At 41.6% G+C, this 24793-nt stretch overlaps 3 protein-coding genes across 3 annotated transcripts; 2 read left to right on the top strand and 1 right to left on the bottom strand.

Moving 5' to 3' along the window:
• Positions 1–1980: 1980 nt before the first annotated feature.
• Positions 1981–12697, bottom strand: LOC4340548 (uncharacterized). The gene is made up of 24 exons (XM_015788880.3): positions 12009–12697; positions 11784–11908; positions 11596–11690; positions 11320–11517; positions 10899–10989; positions 10192–10243; positions 9422–9487; positions 8819–8973; positions 8662–8732; positions 8277–8468; positions 8138–8179; positions 6971–7078; positions 6663–6752; positions 6445–6520; positions 5901–5997; positions 5754–5823; positions 5466–5642; positions 3975–4097; positions 3466–3549; positions 3160–3344; positions 2935–3073; positions 2767–2823; positions 2548–2619; positions 1981–2457 (listed from the first exon to the last, which is right to left on the bottom strand). Exons 1-24 carry the CDS (start codon positions 12449–12451, stop codon positions 2344–2346), a joined length of 2922 nt encoding a protein of 973 aa, XP_015644366.1. The 5' UTR covers positions 12452–12697; the 3' UTR covers positions 1981–2343.
• A 1285-nt stretch (positions 12698–13982) lies between these two features.
• On the top strand, positions 13983–17414 carry LOC4340549 (uncharacterized). The gene is given in 6 exon segments (XM_026026297.2): positions 13983–14129; positions 15885–15985; positions 16070–16205; positions 16298–16412; positions 16503–16815; positions 16818–17414. Coding segments are annotated over 4 exon segments (744 nt in total). The 5' UTR covers positions 13983–14129; positions 15885–15985; positions 16070–16191; the 3' UTR covers positions 17120–17414.
• Positions 17415–20212: 2798 nt separating this feature from the next.
• LOC9269817 (salt stress-induced protein) lies at positions 20213–22158 on the top strand. Its single transcript, XM_015787101.3, has 3 exons — positions 20213–20266; positions 20581–20784; positions 21342–22158. The coding sequence occupies exons 2-3, from the start codon at positions 20584–20586 to the stop codon at positions 21576–21578; spliced, it is 438 nt and encodes a 145-aa protein (XP_015642587.1). The 5' UTR covers positions 20213–20266; positions 20581–20583; the 3' UTR covers positions 21579–22158.
• Positions 22159–24793: the final 2635 nt, after the last annotated feature.

The following is a 24793-nucleotide window of genomic DNA, read 5'->3' on the forward strand; positions in this document are numbered from 1 at the left end:
CAATGCAAAACAAAACAAAAAAAAATCATCGGATACAAGGTGAAAAGGTTAACAAAAATTGTTTCTTTGGTTACTTACATACATATAAAAGCTCTTATTCGAAATTTGGGGATACTTAACTCTGGTCAATGAATGAAATTTGGAGTTTGTTAAGCCTGTACCATGCACTCCCTACCTTTTGCATACAGGACTGGTTTTTGAACGAGACGACTTCACGGTGCCACGTCGGATTGTCACTTGTGAGTTTTTGGGTTGGTGGCATGCATGGAGACCAAAGAAGGGAGTAGGTGGCGCTGCCAATTTTGAGACTTGACTGTTATGTTAGCGCTAGCCGGCACCAGATGTTGTTTGTGCTGCTCTGGTTCGTTTTCAAGCCCCTCTCAGAAATCTGTAACAATTACAGGCTTATACTATGAGTTTTGACTAGTTTAGTTTATTATCTTATTAAATTAGCAACGCTAAATTTTAATAAAATATGGGCAAACACCAAAGGTATATATGATTGTGATAGGAGTTATAAAATATAGTTTAAATTGTGGTGCCCATTGATACTTTTTATTCACAAAAGCGCGTACTACAAGTTTTTTTTTTAACGTACAAAAAAGAAGCGCAGACTACAAGGATCCACAAATCATGGTAGAGAGATCATGTCATCAGGCTTGAAGGTTCGATGATCATCATGTCATGTGCCACGCTGGCTGGGCAGTCAAGCAACGGCGGCTCGCCGCACGTGTCAACCCGTCGCCGGTGGTGGGCTGGGCGGCAGACGCGCAGTTAGGGATGGAAAAAAAAAAAAAGCTCGGGCTCGTGAGCTCAGCTCGGACTTGGCTCGGCTCGTCAGCCAAACGAGCCAAGCCCAAGCCTCCTTTTCAGCTCGTGGCTGAAATGAGCCGAGCCGAGCTAGCTCGCGAGCTTAGGCTATCATGTGTTTATATCAATTATTTTATTTTTTATGGTGTTATTATTTGTCAACTTAAAATTTATCATTAAGATTATGAAGAATTGAATATATAAACTTATTTAAATTTTATATGATGATAATTTGTCCTTGCTTTTCTTAATAATTATAAAAATATATATGAAGAGGTGTTTCAACATGAAGGCTTGCAAGTCAGCTCGAGCTGGCTCGAGCCAGGAAACGAGCCGAGCCAAGCTCAAGTTTTAGCTTGTTTCCCTAACTGAGCCTGGCTCGGCTCGTTTCCACCCCTACGCGCAGTCCTCCCGGTAGTGCTAGGTATACTGGAAGCCTAACCCAGATTAGAGCTAAGTTTAATAGTATAGTCAACTATCTACTCTAAATCATTTATAGTCAATTTTAATAGCCAATTTATATAATAATTATCTATAAAAATATACTATACAATTAATCCAGCTTAGAGCAAGTTTAATAGTTGAATTCTAGCTATATGAGAGGTGGAGCTAGAATTGGTGTCGTATCAAACAGGCCGTATATATACCAACCCCAAGTGGTGTGAGTTATTTCAGCATGCCGGCGAGGTGACGTGGTAATTTTCAAGAGGGTAGGTTTATTTCTAAAATTAAAAAAGTTCTAAACAAAACAATAAAATTTCGCTTATCTCGCCGTCGAGTTCCATTCGCCGCATAGTCGCGCTCTCCAAAACGTGCCAAATTGCCACGTACTAGTGCTTTGGTCCAACTCGCTCGCTGCACGCACGTAATCAGAAGACAAAAAGGCAATGAAGGCGTGCAGCACCACTACAGTCTACAGGCGGAAACACTTGCCGGTCACAGAACGGCAAGACAAGACGACGGCTCACCGAGTCCCAGCTCTCGCCGGCATCGAATGGCAGGTAGAACTACATTACAGGCCGGCAAAGCCGGAAACATGGACAAGCAAGAGCGAAACGGCCAACGCAAGACATGGAAAATGAGCAGCCACATTGCAAAGGTAGAGAAAAATTCAATGATGAAATGATAATGCACGAGCTGCCATGGAGAGCAGTAGCTGCAGTTCAGCAGTTGACAAAATGGAAAGAATATGGGATTTATTTTGTTGTAACAGCATATTATCTGTTGTCTCGGGACAAAATTTCTTCTTCGGCTATTTACAGTTTGGTCAGGTTTCAACAGAGGGATGCATCAAAATTACAACAGGAGGACGGAGCACTTGTTCAAAAAGGCTCAGGAAAATTTGGTGTGATTAGGTGTTTCTCTATTGATACAGGGATCACATAACTCTGAAATAGGATATAGGTGAAAAGGAAAGGAGGCGGGCACATCAGAGAAAGAAGCGCCTATTGCTGGCTTCCTATGGCTAAAGTTGGAGCTCGCTAATGATGCAGATGATACAATGTGAGAACTAAAAATACTGACAGAACAATGTTAGCTGCCGAACCCAAATGGTGATTTACTCCTGCTTCCACCTTCCCCGTACTGCTCGTTCCATTTTCGTAACTCGTTCATGCTCGTGGCGTCAAAAGCGACGGATGGACTTACCTGTATAGGGGGCAAAAGAACCAGATAAGTATCACAAAAGCACAGCACAGTGAAACATTGGAGATGCAGTAGCCAGTGGTTAGGTTATACCTTTGCTTTTGCTTGCACAAAATCCTCCAACTTTAAGGGCCTCAAAGATATTTTTGTGCCACTAACGCCTCCCTAAAAAAATGGAGATCGTATGAACAAACGTGGGGACACCACATCCAAGATGATGAACAAAGCTTAAGAACGGAAGTACAAATATTTACAAGCATGGACAAATCACCTAGCTTGAAGTATAAATATTTACAAGCAAGGACAAATCACCTTTTCTTCTTCTAGAAGCTCATGAACTGGTCTGTACGCAGCTGCGATGCATAGGTTCTGCAGAAAGTGCCACGTTAGTCTCCATACACAAAACAAACATGGCTAGTAGATGTTTTCTTGGAAAGCAGGAGGTTAAGAGTTGAACCGCTATGGAGGGCTTAGCAATACCTTCAAGTCACTACCAGAGTAACCCTCAGTTGCATTGGCTAGTTCGTCAAATCTGAAATCAGATTCCAGGTTTTCTTTTGCAAGTAAAATCTTCAGAATTTTCATTCGATTCTGTGAGTCCGGAAGGTCAACGTATATCCTACATATCACATTGACAGACCGTCATTTTGATATACTGACCAAGCTTAGATAATTTTGGTAAAATCACACGATTGCAGATCTTACCGCCTAGGTAAACGCCGAATTACTGCATCATCTAGATCAAATGGACGGTTTGTTGCACCAAGAATAAGGATCCTTTGGTTCTCTTTGGATCTTAAACCATCCCAAGCTGCCATGAATTCATTCCGCATTCTTCTTGTTGCTTCGTGTTCAAATGCACCACCTCTTGCACCAAGTAAGCTATCAACCTGTCATTATCAAATACAAATTGCATTAGAATAAAGAGATTTCGTATGAAATTGGAAACCACAAGATAATCTCCTGAATATAAATGACTATGCCAGTTTCATTAACGGAAGCAAAATTTACCTCGTCCACAAATATGATAACAGGTGCTAGCCGACTAGCAAAGGAGAAAAGGGCCTTAGTGAGCTTCTCAGCGTCTCCAAACCACTGTAAACAGAGAAATATATGGACAAGGGCTCCATGAGAAAAGTTTTATGCAAGGGATGGACTGCTAAGTTCTGTGTTGCCTCCTAATTTCTTTCAAGTGGCAGGCACACACTCGCAAAAGATGGGGAAAAACGTTAAATAAAAGCTGTACTGAAATTGGTGTGGGAGCTAGTAGAGATTTTGATTCAGTGCAGACTGCAGCACCAGCACAGTTCATATAGTCAGTAATTTGTCCAGTCACCATTTATAAAAGAATGTTTGGCATTATCATGTCTTTCATTCACTTAAAAACTTTGATGAAGGGGAGAAAACTAAATACAGAAGGGCATAGAAATCTACCTATGGTGAAATAAATAAAAGATTTAACATGAGTACATGACTCCAAGTCCAAACAGTTAAAAAGAATCAAAAGAGTCAGACAGAACCTTTGATGTAAGATTAGAACCAGTTATGCTGATAAAATTTGCTCCAGCTTCTGTTGCAAGTGCCTTTGCCAAAAGTGTTTTCCCTGTCCCTGGAGGTCCAAAAAGCAATATACCTTTGCAAGGCTAAACAAAGGTCCATACAAACATGTCATGTTAAAATTACAACAATGAAAATTTTATGCATATGCAAAACAATTAACAGAACATAACAATAAGGAAGTACACCCAACAAAGCAAAGCTAAATATCCAGATTTTGTTTCATACTCCAATTTTTGCAAGGCATGGATCGACTTGTTGCAGCCATTTATTTAGCAGTTTGACCATAAGTTTTTCTTGGAATATGTTGTTACTAAGAATATCATGTACAATGTACAAATCTACTAATACCACTTCTGTATGATTAAACCTATATATAGTTAGCCTGGTAAAAATTTGCGAAGTTTGAATTTTGAAATGAATGCCTATCATACAATTTTTGACACACAGGGCACAGTTGAACTAAGAAAGATGGTCATGAGACCTTGAACTTCAGGTTTGCCAACTTGGCAAATACAGTGGAATCAAGCAGTATGGCATAAAACAATAATCTCATTAACATCTCTAATGATTTTCGCATTTTCATCTGTGATAGCAACACTTGCGCCTTGACGTGCAACAGCCATAGCAAGTAGGTTCAAACTCGACCTGGTGGGGGTGGGGGGGGGGGTTAAGACAACCCCGGGGTATTTTGCTAAGAAGACCTTCTCATGCAGGTCAAGAAAACCCCCGAACCCCTGCCCCAACCTTACACAGCAGCACCATAGCCCATGTGAGAACGACCAATGACCTGGCCAGGCCTTAGACCTGTGCTTCGGTGTAGGACAGACGAGGGGAATTTTTTTAACCCCAAGCTGAAATTCACTCCCACGGGGAGTCGAACCCAGTACCTAAGGAGTGCTACTAGAGCCACCTAACCAACTCACCTAGAGGAAATCAGGAACAAAGTTTATGCTATAAAGGGACAAAACTATTTAGAGACCTGATTTAAGGATTTATTTTCCATCCAATTAACATTTTGTTGTTTTTGCGTCTAGTGCAAACATGTAATAGTACTGTAGACTCACTATGACCCATTATATCATATGTTCAAGACATAACTTGTAACAGGTAAAGCAGATAATACAGAAAAGACGTCCCCATTAAAATTGGCATCAGATAATCGCTGATTATAAAACAACATCAAGCAATAGTGACATAGCTGCAAACAAACTTGTAGAGTCACGAGTCAGAACACCAAAGGCCCCAACAAGTTACAAGCTTCTTTATATAGAAAGGGATAGCACTAAATTTTTTGTACATTAGAACATAACATTCCATGATTTTAAGCTATGGATTGGTAACATACTCCAAGGTATTTTATACACCCAAGTGGTAACAATGAAGCAAAAACACTATATACAAGATCAAAAAAAGGTGCAGGTAGACACGATAACAAAAACAGGAAGGCATACCCTTAACAAGTTCCCATGAGAAAAAAGCTCTGGTCTCCTCATTGGAAGAGTAACAAGTTCATCCAGTGTCTTCTTAACATCCTCAAGAGCACCAATATCATCAAATTTTACTCCAATTTCATTGGGAGGTACAACTGCTGAAATGAAATTGCGCTCGAATTCATCTTTTGCCAAAATCTGCAGTGAAGATCCCCCTTGAGCTTGGAAGTAACGCAGTACAATGACTTGCCAGCAGGACAAATAAGACTAGCAACTAATAGAAAAGTTAAACAACTAAAGCTAAATTACCTTAATTTTTTCAGAAGACTTCCTCGATGAAGCCTCCTGTGCCTTTAACCTTCCAATTGCTAGGTCCAGACTTCAAAAAAAACAAGAAAGCATTGTCAGTGCAGAGCCAACAGAGATGACCGAATCCCAAAATCAATGATGAAATACCTCTCACGGGGAATGATCAGCCTGTCACCCTTTATAGAGGGACACGTCACTGATGATAAATAGTGACTTCTAGCCCATCCAATGACCTTCTCTGCTCCTGCAATTGGAATTCCAAATTTTCAATGTATATGAAATTACGTATGCATAAAGTAAGAACCTGTCCTAATTATCACTCCAATAAATTAGTTGAGCGAGTTGCATTCATTATGCAGTATTAGAAAAGAAGTATTTATTAGTGTGTTAAGTTTCATCACAAGAAGGTGCAAAACAAATTGATAGGGCCATGTAGTTGGCAGACAGTGGTTGCATACTATATTATGTGTTTCTGCTGGGGTAATTGTGCAGTAACATTTCACATGTGATTGCATAAATCAAATAAAAATGCATACAACCAGAACATTCAAACGTCAACTCCAACAAACTTCAACTTGAAGACACTATGCTTCAAATTTTCATATGATCAACAAAGCATATATAACACTGGCAACCCAGGTAAAAGTATAGCATATACGCATCATAATATGGATCCAGCTAGCACACTCACTTTGTTTTGTCAAAATAATGCCCTCCAATTTCACATGCAAAAGATCCTCACATGATAGCTCATGCTCTTCAAGCACCTACATTAATCAGTCATTACTTAAAGGCAAGCACTTTGAGGAAGTGATGTTTTAACCATATGGTTTTGTAGGTCAGTAAATGAAATTCAAAAGCAATTGCAAAATTACTGATTAAAGCACATGTAATCAGCATGTCCAATACCTTGTGCATTTCTACAAGGTTATGCCTTGAGATAATTATTTTTCTGTCCTCCTCAATCTGGTTATTGAAAACTCTCAGCTGTTCATCATCCTGCACATAAAAGGAAATAACATGAGTATTAAAGTCCCAGCTGTAAAGTCTAAAGGCAACAGCTGTCTAATCACAGAGGAATTGCATTTAGTTATTGGCATAATGTAACACACAGACGCATGATCATTACATGTCAGTGAACAACCGCAGTCAAAACCTTTGGAAGGATTCACATATGAAAACTTCAGAGAATCAGTACTAAAAAGATGTCAACTTACCTTTGGAAGAGGAATAAAGAATTTATTTCTGAAGAGCTTTGATATGTCATTTGACTTTGAAGGCTTCCGCGCTTTTAGCCCACCTACCAGCCGCTTCAAGGATGATGTCTGAAAATATGGTATTACAGATTAATAGACTTTTTGTGACTATAGGTTGCGGGAAACCCACCATGCATGGTGTTAGAAAGAAAAGCAGCTCTTTAGAACATTCAAGTTCTCCAAGCAGCAAAACACAGAATGATGTACAGCAAAACCAATAAGCTCCTCCTATCAAAACACCTTTCTTTGTTTTCTAACTATTCCTGTGGCAAAACTACAGTTGAGTATTTCCTGGTAGCGTTGTTTGTTTTAAAGGTTGCATATGGAAAACCTAAGTTGTCTTTTTAAAAAGCATTTCCATTTTGCCTTTTTCTTATTAGCTAACAGGTAAGTGGTAACCATTGTTTTGAGCAAAGGCCGGGATGTTATATTCCATTATCTAAAAAATAATAATTGCAACAGCAACAATTTGCCAATTACTAGTACTTGAAACTAATCACAGCTCAATACATCATTGTAGCAGCAGCAAACAGGTACACATCAACCTTGCTATATTTGGCTGTTCCCAACGTACCTAGTAGTGAAAGTCACTACATTTTCAGACTAGGCTGAGCCAGATCTTGCTTTCTAACAGCACTATAAACACAGCTTGATATGGCACAGGATCACATATATCAGCATCCCTTTGCGTTTTCTTCCAAAAACCAGCATGATGTCAAGCCAATCTTATTAACCTACTGGAGTTTATGGGACTATTCAGCACATATATATATGTTATATGTTAGATGAGCAACTGTTTTTTTCATTTATTCCCAAGCAGTGGTGGGGCCAGGATTCAGACATGGGAGGGGCCTAATACACTGTTATTTAGGTTAATTATCTAATTAATAAGGTGGTTATGTGTGGAAAAAAATGTTAGAGGGGGCCAGATCACTGCCCCTCCCCCCGCCCTCTAGCTGGATATAGTCTGAAGGCCTAGGAACCTCACATGGTTTTCCATGCATAAAATCAAGATGAGCAGCAGAGCAAATGTAGGAGAATGCAAGTGTTTTCTGAACAGTTGAACAAAGAACTTGAAGAGTACCATAAACTAAACATAACTTCTTTGATAGATTAACAAGACATTACCAGTGGAGATAGGCGAGCAAGATTGTGGAACACTAGCGTCTTCTGCATTATGAAAAAACAAATAAGATCCAAAAGAAGTGCCTAACTGCCTATAATATAAATGCAAGCAGCTGGAACAATAAGTGTATCTAAAATTTACCGGCTCTTTTTCCTTGGGCGCTGCCTCAGTTATATTTTGTCCACATATCAAAACTAAAGACCCAGTAAGCTGGTCAAACACTTCTTCTACCTTTTCAACAAACTCCCTGCGATTTGATCTTGGAACTGCCCTAGACAGCCACTGGGAACTATCAGGAAAGTAAACAATGGCTGGCTGTAGAGATGGCAGTACCTATTTATATAAGAGACCCAGTACAGTTAAGTTCATTAGCAGATCATACAAGACACAAGTATAGTAGTTACAGCATCTGCATATCTCACCAAGTGTACAACATAGAACAAGACGTCAAAACTATGCAATGCAAACAACAAGAAAATTCAACAAAATATAGGTTTTAGACAAAAAATAATTTCTGTCAAATTACCTCACGAAGTGCTTCGATTGCGATGTGCCAATCTTCTGCCTGTATATCATGGTCAAGCTCAATATCCTGAGCTAAAAGTACAAATGAGATCAGTGTTAAAATTGCAGAATTTTCAGGTCAGTTACAAAACTATGGATGACTGGGAATAGAAGCATACTGTCGACCCAACAAACTGCTGGTTTAGCAAGATGCTCTTTGCTAGCTTCATCTTTTTTATCATCAGACAGCTTGTCTTCAGAAGGATCAAATATAACAGCTGCTTGATCGCCATTGATCTCATACACCTCTCCACGCTGTCCATTTGATAATGTCCTGCAATTATGACATAATATGGTGTTAAAAAATAAACTTCTCACACAAATTGTGCCTTTTAACAATGCTAAAAGATTAGTTTTCGATATAAGGAATATCAAATGTAAAATGAACTCATTCATCAGAAACAATGGTGATACAAAGGACTATTGAGATGGAAACAAACATAAATATGACTAGTGGCTATGAGTAGAGACCACACTAACAAGTATTAAGATATTTTGCACCTACGTCACACCTGAAACTGCAAGAACTTTATGCACAAAGATTTAAAGCAAAACTTGTAGAATATTAAGATAACATGCCAGCAAATGATATACATTTCAGGAGTAACTCTTCCACCATAAATAACAACTGAATCTAGGCATATATTGCTCAAAATGTAACAGCAGTAACATGGAGTAAAGTTCCAACTAAACCTTCTAGTCCTAACCTACACAAAACTCACCTGCCATTAATAGAAGTATAGGCATTTGTTCCTCCCTCTTGAGTAGGAATTTGCCCCAAATTGATCCTGTGATATGAAAGATATATGTTATGAATCATGAATAGCATCAAGAAGTACGAAGATCTAAAACCATGTAAGAAGAAAGGGTTCGATGGATAATATGCAGTACAAACAAGTTCAACATGCCTTTTTGACGCAACAAGAAGTTGAATCACCAATTTCACCAGCATTATGAACATGAATACTCAACTGTCAATGCAAGAGCGTGCATCCAACTAGACTAACACACGTCGTCTAAACCAACCCATGGTTTCATGTGCTTGCTGCTTGTAATGTCTACATATGCATATGCATAGCCCACCCATCCAAATTACCAAATGGATTGGAAAAATTTGAGTTTATAAAAGTTATTTATGTTCCATTAGATTTCATTATTATCTTTCAGATCTGTTAACCGATGTGAATGGCTGTCAACAACTTTCAGAAACATACTCACTTTTTTAAGACTAGATAACCAAACAACCTGAAAGGCAAACTCCTCGCATCATATAACATCTAATAGTCTATGTCAACTTGTTGCACACGGCACTGATGCATCATTATTGCAAGGTCAGCTTTGCAAACAACACAAAAAAAAAGGTACCGGATCAAGTGAGGCACCATAATATTGGATCTAATTAGACCAATAGAACTTCAATACAAAAGCATGAATGCCATGACACAAGTAGCCAATAAACCAAACATGGGTAAGCTTAACTCCCAATAAGTACCTGTGATCTGCTTCAACAAGCACTGATGCTCCAACATACTTGACCCTATCTCCTGAAATAGTTAAACAAACAATTAGAAAAGTTGTTTTGACCTTTGGCAACTTTTCGACCTTTGTTCAAGTTCAGTAAGTACTAAGGCCCCGTTCTTTTTAGCTAATGGAGGTATGGATTATTCGTGCCATGCCACGCTTTCAAAAGTACGATTTCTCCAAAAACATTCTGCATCACCGTTGCTTCAATAACTTTTTCTAAGCTATTGTTACCTTTATAATCTATAGTATTTAATTAATCCATGTATTAATTAATGAGCGGATAAGCTCATTTGGACAGGCCCTAAGAAGGTCTAGCTTGAATATCATATTTCACCAGTAGATACAATGCTATGAACAATTAAGCCAATACTTAGCATATTTGCCAGGGCGTTGCAACAGCTCTCAAATAAACATTCCATAAGTCTAGCCATACATAAATAAGAGATAATAATAAACCCCATATTCAAAGAATTGCATGCCTAATTCACATTAGATCAACTGGCAGCTGCTAAGTATAGAGAATTGAATGTATTACCAAATGTTTTTACAAATAACACATCTATGTTTACATAGATCGGTCCACAAAAGATCTGGTGAAGTGGGGGCGTAGAGCACACCAACTCCTTTTGATAAGTAGTTAAAAAACAAGATGAAAAAGAAAGGTAGCTCATGTACCCTTTTGGAGCGGCCTTTTCCCATCTTCAGGAGACTCAGCAGTGTCAGAGGATTCTGATGTTGATGAACTTCCCTGGGCACTAGCAACTCTCTAGAAGCATAAGTGATCAAGGCATAAGCCACGTGCCAGAAATAGAAGCAAACAAATACAGGGGGAAACAAGGATGATTATAATTTGCACTAAAAGATGTTTGCAATAAAAAGATGGGAACAATTCGGCTTGAATAAAGTTATTAACAATAATGCCACTTATGTATTTGCAGGGATTTTTTTCTCTTTGTCTAAAAGGTCTTTCTCTCATTCATTAAACAAATGTATTGATACAAAGTAGTGGTATAAACATATATCAGAACAAAGCTTTTCTAAGAATTTTAAAAGGTCAGACTTCAATATGGTTCTGCAGCTTAACAGAAACAAACACCTTTGCAAATTCCTCAAGAGTGCATGGAACAAGCTTCTTGAGGTCTTCCACGGATTTAATAGCATCATCATCATCGCTTTCACCTGATTTTTCTTCATCATCATCGCCTTCATCTTCCACCTCTGACACAGACCCTTCATCTTCAGATTCTGCATGATCATCTTCTTCCTCACTCTCTGAACAATCTTCACCAAAATCCTATAAAATGATGCATTAGGTTTGCTCATAAAAAGGATTATCTAATACTTAGTACAACATAATGAGGGGAAATCTTACATATGGAGCTAGAACACTGCTGTCCAAAACCAACAGTGGCACGCGTAGCTCATGGGCAAGTGCTTTTACCAATCTCTCCCGGTAGAGCTCAGTTCCTGCATTATAGAAACAAAAATAACAGCATTCCAACATCCGATTAATAAGACACACATATTAACGAAAAATTCAACCTCATTTGCACACAGCACCTGACAAGCTCTGGAGCAATATCCTCCCACCAGAGGACTGCAGCCGAGAACCATACTCCAGAGCGACATCTTTGTGGCGCAGGTGTGCCGCCACACAATCACTCAGCAGCTGCCTTGCGTCCTCACTTGCAACCAAAGAGAGAGCACACAATCTAAGTTAGTCTGGTTCAACGAGCAAAACATTTACAGATTAGAGTGTTCGGGCCAGTTCGTCGTCAAGCTTACTCGACGTAGTACGGGAAGCTGCGCCAGGAGAGGGTGGCCTTCTCCCATGGCACGACGCGGCGCAGGAACTGGTCGCGGAAGCGCTCCCGCTTGGTGAGGAATGGAGACTCCCGCCTCCTGCAGCCGGTGACGAACCGCTCGCCGCTCAGCCATTCCTTCTGGTCCCTCTCCCCGAGCCGCGCGTGCTCCTGCTCGCTGCTGCTGCTACTACTACCGCCTCCGCCGCTCCCCACAGCCGCCTCCACGCTGCCGACGCCGCCCTTGGAGCAGTAGAACCGGGACGACGGCCGCCGCCGCCCGTCGCCGAAAGGCAGGGGAGGCGGCCTCCGCGCCACCGCGCTCCCGCCAGGCTCTCCGAGCCCCACGACAAGCGCGCCTCCGGTCTCATGCGTGCGCAGGAGCTGCGGGCGCAGGAGGCCGCGCAGCCGCATCGCGCGATGCATCGCTGGAAGCCGCGTCGTCGTCGGGCGAGGCGAGGAGGAGGAGGGATCCGCGAGCGCGCTAGGCCTCCCTCTGGCGCATGCGGCGGTGGCAACAGGTGGACGGTGGATGGGCGCCGCGAGCGCCGGCGGCGCGACGGCGGGGAGAGGTGTCAGGGTGGCGGCGGCTGCGACGCCTCGGGAGGAGGAGTACGGCGGCGGCTGCACGGCTCGCCGATTTGGGTGGGTGGGTTAGCTTCGCTTCGGATTGGGCCGTGTCATCTCTGGGCTTTGGAGTTTTCTTTAGATTCGACCAGAACTATCGAGTTGGACCAACCCTATCTACAGAGTTGTAAGAACGGGCCGAGTTTACCGTATTGGGCCAGAAAATTTCATTCCTATCGAGGTTAAGGGCCTGAGCTGGAGCTCAGCCAAACCGTTTCAGCTCCACTAAAAATGGAGCGGAGCTGGATGGAGCTCTCTCACTAGAGAGGTGGAGCTGGGTTTATTAGCTCCATAACTCCACTTCAGACCCAACTCCTGAAAATAAATTTAGGAGTTTGAGCTCTACCAAACAGGCCCTAACTCTTTGGGCTGGGCCACGTCAAGATCTGAGCAATTTGCTGGCTCTGCCACTACAACTTGTCACTATTAGTCCTGAATTGAACTGCTGATTCAGTGTTGTATTAGAAGAAATTCTTCTCCTCTCCTCTTAAGGCCTTTATAATGTGGCAAGCTGTCATTTAGCTCGATCTCTTCACGTCACAGATTCGGTATGAATCTTTGCCACGTTCATGGATGGGCTCACCAAATTGAAGCCCGCGTGATCTTCGTTGGTCACCCGTTCTTGGCGTGAGGAGAGAAGACTACAAACGCGCTGCGAAAGACGTGGCTCCGTTTTGTTTTTCCTACATGGACTATAGACCTTGTGGTCTTCCTGGGTCTTACTCCCTCCGTCCAAAAAAAAATCAACATAGGCATGGATCGAACGCTCATGTCCAGATTCATTGTCCTAGGATCCATGTCTAGGTTGGTCTTTTTTAGGACGGAGGGAGTAAGCCTTAGTGGCGTCTTGGGCCAAGCCTATGCATGACCTACATTGTAAAGGCTCTTAGGGCATGTTTGGTTTCCGGCCAAACATTGCCACGCCTAACTTAAGGCTCGCCACGGGTATTTTGGTAGGTGTTTGGTTGACAACTAAAGCTAGGCTAGCCACAGCTCATAAGCCCTCCCGCCACACTTTTTTCCCCCGAAAGTTTGGCGGACATTTTCACCGCCACACTGATTTGTGGCGCGCCACTGCCGCAAAAAACTCCCCAACAACCACGATAAATTCACCGTCCCTCAACTACTCTCAGATATATCACCACCCCCATCTCTCCTCATCTCCCATCCATGGCTGCTCTCTACCTCGTTTCCATGGCAGATCCTCTCCCGCGGCCATGCTCGTTGATCTTGTGATTAGCTACCTTCTCCTGTAGGTTGTGCGTTCTTTCCTTCTTCCTCTCCTAGATCCATTACATCTATTAAATCTCTTAATTTTTTCATGTGTAGATCTGATTAAAGGGACACAAGAACTTCTGTGTTTGAGGAGCAGCTGCGTCTTCATCAAGTTCTTTGTGTGCAGCAACGCGTCTGTGCGGGTCGAAAGGAGCTGCCGTTTGTGTGCGGCGACGACGCTTCCGCGCAGCCGGAAAGGAAGGTAATATTCTCTCTTTTCCACTGACATCGATCTGATGGATTTCGTGTTGATTTCTGAAGTCTTTAGCTGTGCCTTTTTTTTTTGCCTGATTAGCACTAAGGCACATGTGCATCCTTGTATAATTGATGGTGATTGAATAATCGTGTGGCACTAGAATGTGGACCGGATCTGAACTAATATATACTAGTTCTTCACTATTAGTTTTATGCATATGTATGCAGTAATAGATAGATTTCATTCTTGACTAATATATGATAAACAGTGAGCTTAATAGATAGATATCCATATCATGTTGTTGCTTTCAAGATATTCAAAGTGTGCTTACAGTATATTAACTATCAGTTTTTTTTCTCTTACTGATACTGATAACCAGTAACAGTGTGCTTACAGTATTTGCAGTGACCTTAATAGATAGATATCAACTATCAGTTTTTTTCTCTTACTGATTCCATACTTTTTCTGAAAATATGTTTTAGATGGGTCAAAGAAAATTGTATTTACAGTATTACTTGGACTACTGCCATTATATATGGAGGAGAAGATTGATTGCTGGAATTCTGGTGTGCCTAACCATGTATTGGTATAGGATTAATAGAAGAAAAAGGAAAAGAGCCATTACATATGCTCCCATGCTTGATAGAGATGTTGAAAGATTAAGACGTCTAGACCGTTTATACCATGGAACCGAAGCACATTGCATAAGTGAGCTTCGTATGAGGAAAGTTGTCTTCCATAAGTTGTGTGCTGAGCTTAGATCACGTGCCCTGCTAGAGGAGACTTTTCATGTCACAATAGAGGAACAAGTCGCTATGTTTATTCACGTTGTGGGTCACAATTGGTCAAATAGACCAATTGCATTTGAATTCATGAGATCGGGTGAGACTGTTAGTAGGTATTTCAATCTTGTTTTAGATGCCCTCTGTATCCTTGCCCGTGACCTTGTATGCATCAAATCCATTGACACACATCAAAAGATAACAAGCTCTCATGGCAGATTTCACCCCTACTTTCAGGTACATCAAAATTGATAATCCCTGTTTAAGTATACCCTAAGAGTCTAGGGCCATATTCACCTATATTTGTTCTAAACAAAATTGTCTATTTTCGTAGGGATGCATAGGAGCCCTGGATGGTACACATATTCCAGCATGTGTACCTATGCATATGCAAGACCGGTTTAGGGGTAGAAAGAAATTTCAATCACAAAATGTGCTAGCAGCAGTTGATTTTGACTTAAGGTTCTTATATGTTCTTGCTGGATGGGAAGGTTCTGCCCATGATTCTTATGTGCTTCAAGATGCTCTATCACGTACTAATGGCCTTAAAATACCAGAAGGTAGGATTATTCACATCATATCCTAATAGCTCCATATCTGAAACTTCAATTCTGTTCTTAGCTAATTAATATGCACAAAAAATATGTAGGTAAATATTTCCTAGCTGATGCCGGATATGCAGCTAGACCTGGTGTATTACCCCCATACCGAGGTACCCGATATCACCTAAAAGAATATAAGGGCGCTAGAGAACCAGAGAACCCAAAGGAGTTATTCAACCTTCGGCATTCCTCTCTTAGAACAACTATTGAGCGAGCATTTGGTGCCTTGAAGAACCGCTTCAGAATATTTAAATGCCAACCATTTTTTCCTTTGAAAACACAAGTGAAAATTGTGATGGCTTGTTGTGCACTTCATAACTGGATTATAGAGGACGGTCCTGATGTCTATGTGTATGACGATGCTGCTTGGTATGCAGCGCTGCCACGGAGTGTAAGAAACCGTACTGATATGCACCAGGAGAATTTGTCATGGGCAAAGAAAAGAGATGATACGGCTAAAAAGATGTGGGAAGATAAAGTAGGACAAACTGTACCTTAGATTTAAGTTGTTCTCTAAATTATGTAACTAATGTATTGAGCTGTCTCTTGTGAATGAAAACAGAATGGCTAAAGGAAAGGCGAAGGCTGATGCTTTTCCAACCTCTCATGAGAGGTCCTTGACTTGGCATGAGGATCAAACAAAATTCATGCTAGAGTGGTACATGGAATACTTGAAAAAACAACATGCAGGTTTTAAGGTAAAAAAGAGTCACCACATGTTGTGTGCTGATGCTTTAAACAAGAAGTTTGGTATGGGGGTGACTGCCGATCAAGTGGATCGTCACTACAGGTATCACAAAGAAAATTGGAAGTATATTGCAGCAGCATTGAGCAAGAGTGGCAACGCATTTGACCATACAAGATTCTTGGTGACTATTTCAGAATCTGAAAAGGCAACGCTATGTGTAAGTTTTCTACAAAATTGACATGTTTGCATGTTACATTTTAGAATCTGAACTGCATATAGCAATTTAACATGTTTGCTCTTTATGCAGGATAGAGCAAGACGCCTACTCTCTAAGCCCATCAGATTCTTTAATGAGATGCAGGAGCTATTCACGGGATCTAGTGCCGATGGTTCTTTGGCTATGGATCAAAACACATGCATGAACGATAGTGATGGTTCAAATAGCGATGATTCAAGAGATATGCTTGACCTCAACTGCTACACACAACCTGAAGAGCCAACTGGTGAGGATTCTGACACTTTGCCATCTCCAACCACGAATGCAACTGTTGACAACTCTTCCAGCGGTAGTCAAGGTAAAAAGAAGCGTCCAAGAGGCAACAAATCACCAACTAAAAGCCACAAAAAAGCAAGAGTCGCTTTGCCGAGTCCAATGATGAAATCGCTACTACGATGAAATCACTTCGAGAAACACTTGCTACCACAGCTCCTCCACCAATGCCACAGCTTACTGATCCACATGCAATTCTGTGGCAGAAACTAGAGGCAATCCCAATGACACCTGATCAAAGGGTTCTTGTTGGTGAGTATTTGTCTGACAAGGAGAATAAAGGTAAGCGTGGTTGGTTGTGCAATGCGAGTGATGCTACACTAAATGCTTGGGTGTTCAAGTTCTTATGTGAGAAAGATGGGCTTAACCTGTGAAGCATAGCTTGTTAAAGTAGTTTTTTGGCGAACTGTCTGTGTGATGTGCACATGAACTTCTGTATGGCTGTGCACTCATTTTGGCTTTGTGTTATAAGGAATGATGGCTAGAATATATGTATTAGTTGTTGGTTGTCTAATTTTAGCAGTGTGGTCATGACAAATGGCTAGAAAATGTCATTGAAATAGTTTTAGTTGGATGGTTGCTGATATTATTGTAATAGCTCAACTAGTGTTACTGGAGTGTTATCTTTAGCTGGACTAATATTTCAATATATGTGCACTTTAATTCCAATCTACTTATATACATTTTGCTGCTGAAATGTGATTGCTTTGTGAGGAGGGTAATCTTACCACTGGGTGTTTTTATCAAGATGTGGTTGCAATCCAAACATCTACCACAAATTTTTGCCAAACATTTGTGGCATCAATCCAAACAGCACCCAAAATATTTTTGCCACACCTTAGTTGCAAACCAAACAGTCTAATTTAGCCACAAAGTATGGCTAGCCACCATTGTGACAAATTCTTAAGCTTAGGCGTGGCAATGTTTGGCCGGGAACCAAACAGACCCTTAGCCACAAAGTATGGCTAGCCACCATTGTGACAAATTCTTAAGCTTAGGCGTGGCAATGTTTGGCCGGGAACCAAACAGACCCAGTATGATGGAAGCAACATGGGGAATCACAATTTGACCATGCGTACTATTCCCTTTATCCTAGTAAAGGATACGATATATTCTAGTACTATGAATCTTAATAGAACATATACTAGTATTATAAATCTAAACACAATACTATGATGTGTCGTATCACGTATTAGATTTGTTTTTTTTATGAGACGAAGTATGATGGAAGCAATTCCAGTCACCCAAGAACTACTAACGACAGTATCATATATGCATTTTCATTTGGGCATTCAGGGGGAACTGACCAAACCCCAATGGTTAAATTCCTTTGTCTACCGAAATTTCATTTGTGCTGCCAAGATTGAATATTCAGAAAGATTGCGAGGAAAAGAATCAAACCATAACGGTTGGTTTCCCTTTTGCATAGTGAAATTTCATATGTTCTACCAAGTGCTAACTGCCAATGGCTAACCCGTTCGATTAAGTGTGAGTATGCAAAACGAGAAAGATAATAGTGTATGACTGATTGCGGTATTACAAATTTAAAAAATGAATATATTTGATATTATAAAGCAATTTATATATAGAAAGCCTTTGCACGAAATACGCCGTTTAACATTTTAAAAAACATGCAATTAAAAATCGAGGTAAAATCTATATCTTAATAAAAAAAGAATGAGACAATTCGTTTAGAAGTAAAAAAAAAATCCAGATCGAAGTTTTGGTTTCTTTTTTTTTTCGTTGGAGAAGACAATTCGCCCAGCATAACTGCGTCAGGTCTTAACTGCTATAGATACCAGCTTAAGATTGATGCTTTCAAAACCAAAAACAGGCCCCAAACAGGGCAACAGAGCTTAGGAAACAAAAACTATACATGGATCCGCTTACCAACAATTGGTAGAGGATTCGGATGCTTCCCATGGTACTAACTAATAACATGCCATGTAATACTAGATCTGACGCGCGAGGTAAGGAAGTTTTTCTTCTTACAAACACGGTACAAGCGCACACGCTCACAACACACGCATACCGACCCCTACAAACGCATATGTGCACACCCTACCCTATAAGCCACCTCCAGAAAACTGAGCCGGTATATCTTGAAGCTGTCGAAGTCACCACTAGTGCCTCGTTGTCGACGTCGACGAGTATGGCGCCTACCGCTGAAAGAATAATTAGTCGTAAATACGATCACCCTTATTAAGTCCAGGATTTGAACCTGGGTGTATTGGTTTCACCATAAGGATACTAATCTATCGAGTTACGCTCACTTCGCGGGTGAAAGGGAGAAACCATATAAGGGTAGAATGGATATTTAATTGTTAACTTTGCATGTGAAGATGATGTGGCATGTTCACGCTGTATTTTTTTTCTCAAGAACTATGTAAATCAAACGATAATTATTTTGAACAATTTAAAAATATCAGTGACTAAATTGACCCTAGAACGTTTTGACTCTTCGCCCAAACTAAAATAATAGTATCGAAATCAAGGTGGCATATACACGAAGTAGTGAATGGAAAGAGAGAGGGGGATGAGGTAATTAAGTATTTGGTTCCACCTATATAGATTATGCTTGGGGTAAAGAGTAGTTTCTTAATTAGGTTGTGGAGTATATCCATATGGTGGTATTAAATAGGAGTATTAAATATCCATATGTCTTGTAAATAAATGTTACGTGCGCCAGCTAGATGTCAAGAACATGCGGTAAATTAAAGCAACGTAACGTGGCAAGTTGAGCAGCCTATTGTCATAAGCTTAACTAAGTCGATCATACTCCACATTAAAAGCCATCAGCCAGAGCTTGAAAATTAATGTCAGCTCAACACACTATATTGCCATGAGCTTAATCAAGTCATAGGCATTAACGCAAGTTAGGCCCTGTTTCTTTCAGCTTAGGATTATTATAATCCAGATTATTGGGAGTAAACTGAAAGAAACAGACAATTTATTGAAGTAGCTTATTATAATCTGGATCCAGCTTATTATAATCTGATAAGCTTATTTAGGTAAACTTTTTCTAGATTATTGGGTGAAAAAATACCCACCATGCCATCCCACCCCCTCTTTAGACTTGCAAACCCAATAATTTAGGCTCTAATAATCTAGATTATAATAATCCAAAGCTGAAATAAACAGGGCTTTAGCCAGCTTAACGCAAGTTACTGACAATTAATACGTATACTTGCATGCATGTCCTGTTCACGTTACTACTTGTAACAAAGCTTTCCTGCTCACGTTACTACTTGTTACATAAGTGAAAAAAACGTTTGAGGGCACATGGAAACTGTACATGTACTTGTACTGCGCTAAGTTCAATTAATATAGACGTACATAAAAGAGTATATATCAAAAAGAGCCAGGGGAAACTGAATTTGCACGCATGCATGCACATTCATATGATCGAGATCAGTAGTCTACCAAACAAGCACTATAAATAGGGGCCTCTTATGCACAATACAATCACAAAATTAACAAGCTAGCTATCATTCCTCCAAGTGTCAAGTACTTACGAAACGGTACTATGAATATATGTCTAGTTACATTTTGCACTTCAATATATATGTGTAGCTTCTGCCCCTCTGCTTGTTTTGCATTACATGTATTTGCTTGTTGGAGAAGTAGATAGCTATATCTTAAACATTTAGATCTTATTCGGTTAATCCCATATGCGTGAAATTAGAGGGGATTAATTCCACACATTATTCCTCTTCTTCCCTAATTAAATAACCTTATAGGTGGAATTAGCCGAATAAGTCAATGATTAATTTTTCTAGTCCTCTCTTGTGAGTGGATTGATTAATTACTACTTAGAATTGGCTCATATACGCAGAATATGCCGGCATTGGTGAAGATCGGGCAGTGGGGTGGATATGGAGGGTCAGCTCAGGACATCACTGTGACACCCATCAAACTCACCGGCATGACAATTCGTAGCGGAAATGCGATCGATTCCATAAGCTTCTCCTACAGTGGCATTGACGGACAGGAGCATGTCGTGGGCCCATGGGGTGGTAACGGTGGACACGCTACCACGGTACAGTGCAAAATTCTCAATGCTTGAATAATTAAGCTTCTCATATTCCAAATTAACTGGCCTAATAACTACTACTACCTTCATCACAAGATAAGTACAGCCGTGGGTATCCGTATCCAACGTTTAACCGTCCGTCTTATTAAAAAAAATAAAAATAAATAAAAAAATAGTTAAACATAAAGTGATATTCATGTTTTATCATCTAATAACAATAAAAATACTAATCATAAAAAAATTTCAAATAAAATAAACGGTCAAATGTTGGACATGAACAGTGTAAAACTGCACTTATTTTAGGACAGAGGATACCTCCATTCAAAAATTTAATCACCATTAGACTTGTTTGGGTGATTATTGAGGCCAGGCACCATTCAAATTAATTTAATTCCTTTAACAAAATTCCTATTCCCTCTGTTTTCAAATATTAATTTGTCACTAGATACTAATATTTACTACTAGTCAAATTTGACCGCTCGTCTTTTTTAAGAAATTTTGTCTATATATACTCAAAAGTATGACAACTCAATAATTTAATTACTCTTCGTTTGTTCTTGCAGATCATGTTAGGCCCTACGGAGCATGTGATAGAAGTTTCTGGAACCCATGGCAAGTTTGGACCTGTAGCTGATGTTGTGACGTACCTTAAGATTGTCACCGACATTACAACATATGAGTTCGGTGTGCGTAGTGGAACAGACTTCAGTGTCCCGCTGCAGGGCGGTGCCCATGTTGTTGGTTTCTTTGGACGCTTTGGAGTGCTCATGGATGCGATTGGCATCTACACCCGCCCATGATGCTTCACATTACCTACCCACGTTAGAGTGTCATTGTTTCGTTTATGTTTATGCTTATAATTTAAATTATTTAAGTTTTAAATTTTAATTTTTAGTTAATTTTGTGTTTTTCATCGTATTTTATTTTTACAGTATTTGATTTTGAATAGCTAAGGACACAAATACGAAAGTTTTACTCACAAATTATTTTGTAATTGCTAATAAATGGTTTGAATAAGCATAAGCATAAGCGGAACGATGAGCTCTTACATATGCCATGGTGTTGTTATTAGTATCATTGTTGAGGATCAAAATTTGTTATATGTATTGGTAATATGGTTTTGTTATTAGTATAATTGTTCGTGAGGATCAAAATTTGTTATATGTATTGGTAAAAGACCCCTCAATGTTATAGTTTCACATGTGGTGTAATCTGGGTGGTGTTGCAATAAGGTTAGGGGTCCTATGTTTTCTTCTTTTTCATTCGGAGATTAGGGGATCCCACGTGTGTTGATCACATGATCCCTTCAAAAGTCCTGTGTCTTGTAATTCTCCAACTATGTTATTGAATAAAGTGCCGTGGTACCAGGAGATGAGCTTATATTTGTGTGCAGAGTAGTACATGTATAATTTTGTAATACTCTGAGCTTTTAAAATAGTGTACACGATGCAATACTATGCGCCTTCATTAAGTAATTTTAGGGAGTATTAGACAAACATCTCAAAAATTCAACTTTAGTTTCTAACGTTGTTCGGATAGACAATCATGATACATTTGGATGTGTAGAGCTTTCAATTGAGAAATAGATTGCATATTTGTTGTAATTGAAGTTCGGATGAAGCCATCATAATTAGATTATAATATGGGTCATTGGATTTTCTTTTGTCCAGGCCAATTTGCGGAGTGCCGATAACTATATGAGCTTTTTGACGGGTTCGGCCAAGAAATCGTCAAACATATCACTAGTGGAAGTAGGAGTATATTATGCAACCTCAAGGGGAAATGGTTAGCGAAGATCCAACTCTTTGTGAGCTCCTCAACAGAGACTAAATACCTTAAGGATTCAAACTTTGGGAACACATTGTTTTGCAAGAATTTCGGTGATATCACTCCCGTACTCTTCTAGCTTTGCTATTTTGTGCTACTAGTAGTTTAGTCGTTGTTTGTGCAATCTTTCCATACTTGTGCCTTGCTAGATTTAGTTGAGTTTGTGCTTTTCAGTTTTTCTATGATTTTCGGAATTTATGAAATCTCATTTCAGAACTTCCGGAAAGTACCATTTCCGCATTTACTTAAAAATTTTAATCACCTATTCAACCCCCATCCCTCTCTAGGCCTAATTGACCCTTTCAGTCCTGATTCCAGATGTTATGGTCTATGATTCATTTTGGGAGAAACACTCCCAATAGGAGAGCTGGGTGGTGGCGACTTAGTTGAGATGAGAGGACACTGTAGATTGGGGAGGACTCAGACTAGTTTAGATTCATCTTGATTGATAATAGAGTATATGAGTCCTTAACTCCTGCGGGGGAGCCGGGTGGGGGGTGGGGGGGAGGGGAGACGGCCCGCGAGGAGGAGGAGCGAGCGGGCCGGGTGCGGCGTGGTGGCGAGCCCCCTGAGCGCGGCGTTGAGGTCGTTGGTGGCCGGGGCGGGGAGGGAGTGGAGGAGGAGCAGCGCATGGGGGAGCGCAGCGAGAGCGCGAGGCAGTCGAGGAAGCGGGCGCGGAGGCCCGGGTGGGCGCCGAGGTGGCCTGAGGTGAGGAGGCGCGCGTGGAACTGCTTGTAGTAGGGGAGGGAGGCCAGGTGTGGGAGGAAGGACTCCAGATGCTGCGTTGCCGCTGCCGCCGCCAACATGCCGACATGGACGGCGGGGGTGGCATGGCATCGGAGTTGGTTGCCCAAGGGCCGAGGCCTTGACGAATGGCGGCAATGATTTGCTCTGTTTGATTGGATCTCCTTTTTGGGTTTGGAAAAAGAACACTATGGCTCGCTTAAAAGTAGGCCAAATCTAATTCATACCTTTCAACCAGAAAATCGGATAGGATGACTCCCCGATCTGGCGGCCACTGTGGCTGTGGGGACGACATGTCAGGGAAGCGGAGACGGCAGCGAGCGGCACAGGCGACACCTGCCACCCCTCCTCCAGGCTGTCACGCCCTGAAGTTCCCCTTTCCAGCTTTAAAATTTGTTAAATAAATCGCCTAAAGAAATTGTTGAATTAACCTAAAGTTGAATCCTTAATTAATAAATGCATTTAATAATCAAATTCGGCGTGGTGGAATTTTTCTTGAGTTCCCCATGCTCCAATACATTAACAAGATTTTTAGTGGAATTTTCAGAGCTCTCGAAATAATTTTAACCAATTAAAATAAGCAAAGTGCAATCTTTAAATCCCAGGGAAAATCTTTTCCTCCTTTTCTTTTTCTTTTCCCTCCTTTTCCTCTTCTTGGGCCGTCGGCCCAGTCCACCCCGCCGCCGCGCGCGCCCTCCTCCTTGTGGGCCGGCCCAAGCCGCCCCTCCCTCTCTCCTCGAGACGCCGACAGGTGGGCCCCAACTGTCGGGGTTGTCCCCTTCCTCCGGCCGCCCGCCCCACGTCGGCAACCACCGCCGAAACCGCCGCGCCCACCTCCGCCGCTCCTCCCGCGCCCACGCCGCGTCACCCCACGCGTCTTCCCCGCGACGCCACCCTCTCCCCGCGTCTCCCGGCCCGCGCGTGCGCCCGAAAAGGGGCGGGATACGCATTTTGAATCCCCCCATTTCCTCTCTCTCCTCCCCACGTCGCCGGCGAAATCGGAGGTCCTCCCGGCCACGTCCGCCTCCCCCTCCGCCTATAAAACGTTCCCCGTGCCCTCCTCTTCCCCTTTCCGCTCTCGCTGCTCCCTCCCGTGACTCCTACCGAGCTCGCGCCGCTCGCCGCCGCGCCGCCGCTCGCCGCCGCCTCCAGCTGCGCGCCGCCGCCGCTGGAGCCACCACCACGCCAAGCCGCTGCCGCCGTTAGCTTCGCCGCCGCTTGGAGCACCTCGGTCACCGCCTCACATCGCCCGAACCCCTCGGGAGCTCCGGTTTCCTCGCACGTCGGTGAGCCCCTCCATTCCCTTCAACTCCGGCCGGCCATTTTTGTCGCCGCGGGTTTCCTTCAATCCCCTAACCCCTCTCCTCTCCCTCCTTAGGTGCCGCCGCCGCCCATCCGCCCCTCCTCGTCGTCGGGTCGTCGCCGCCACCTTCATCCCCGCTCC

This window comes from Oryza sativa, chromosome 6 (genome assembly GCF_034140825.1).
Source record: "Oryza sativa Japonica Group chromosome 6, ASM3414082v1".
NCBI classification, from domain to species: domain Eukaryota; kingdom Viridiplantae; phylum Streptophyta; class Magnoliopsida; order Poales; family Poaceae; genus Oryza; species Oryza sativa.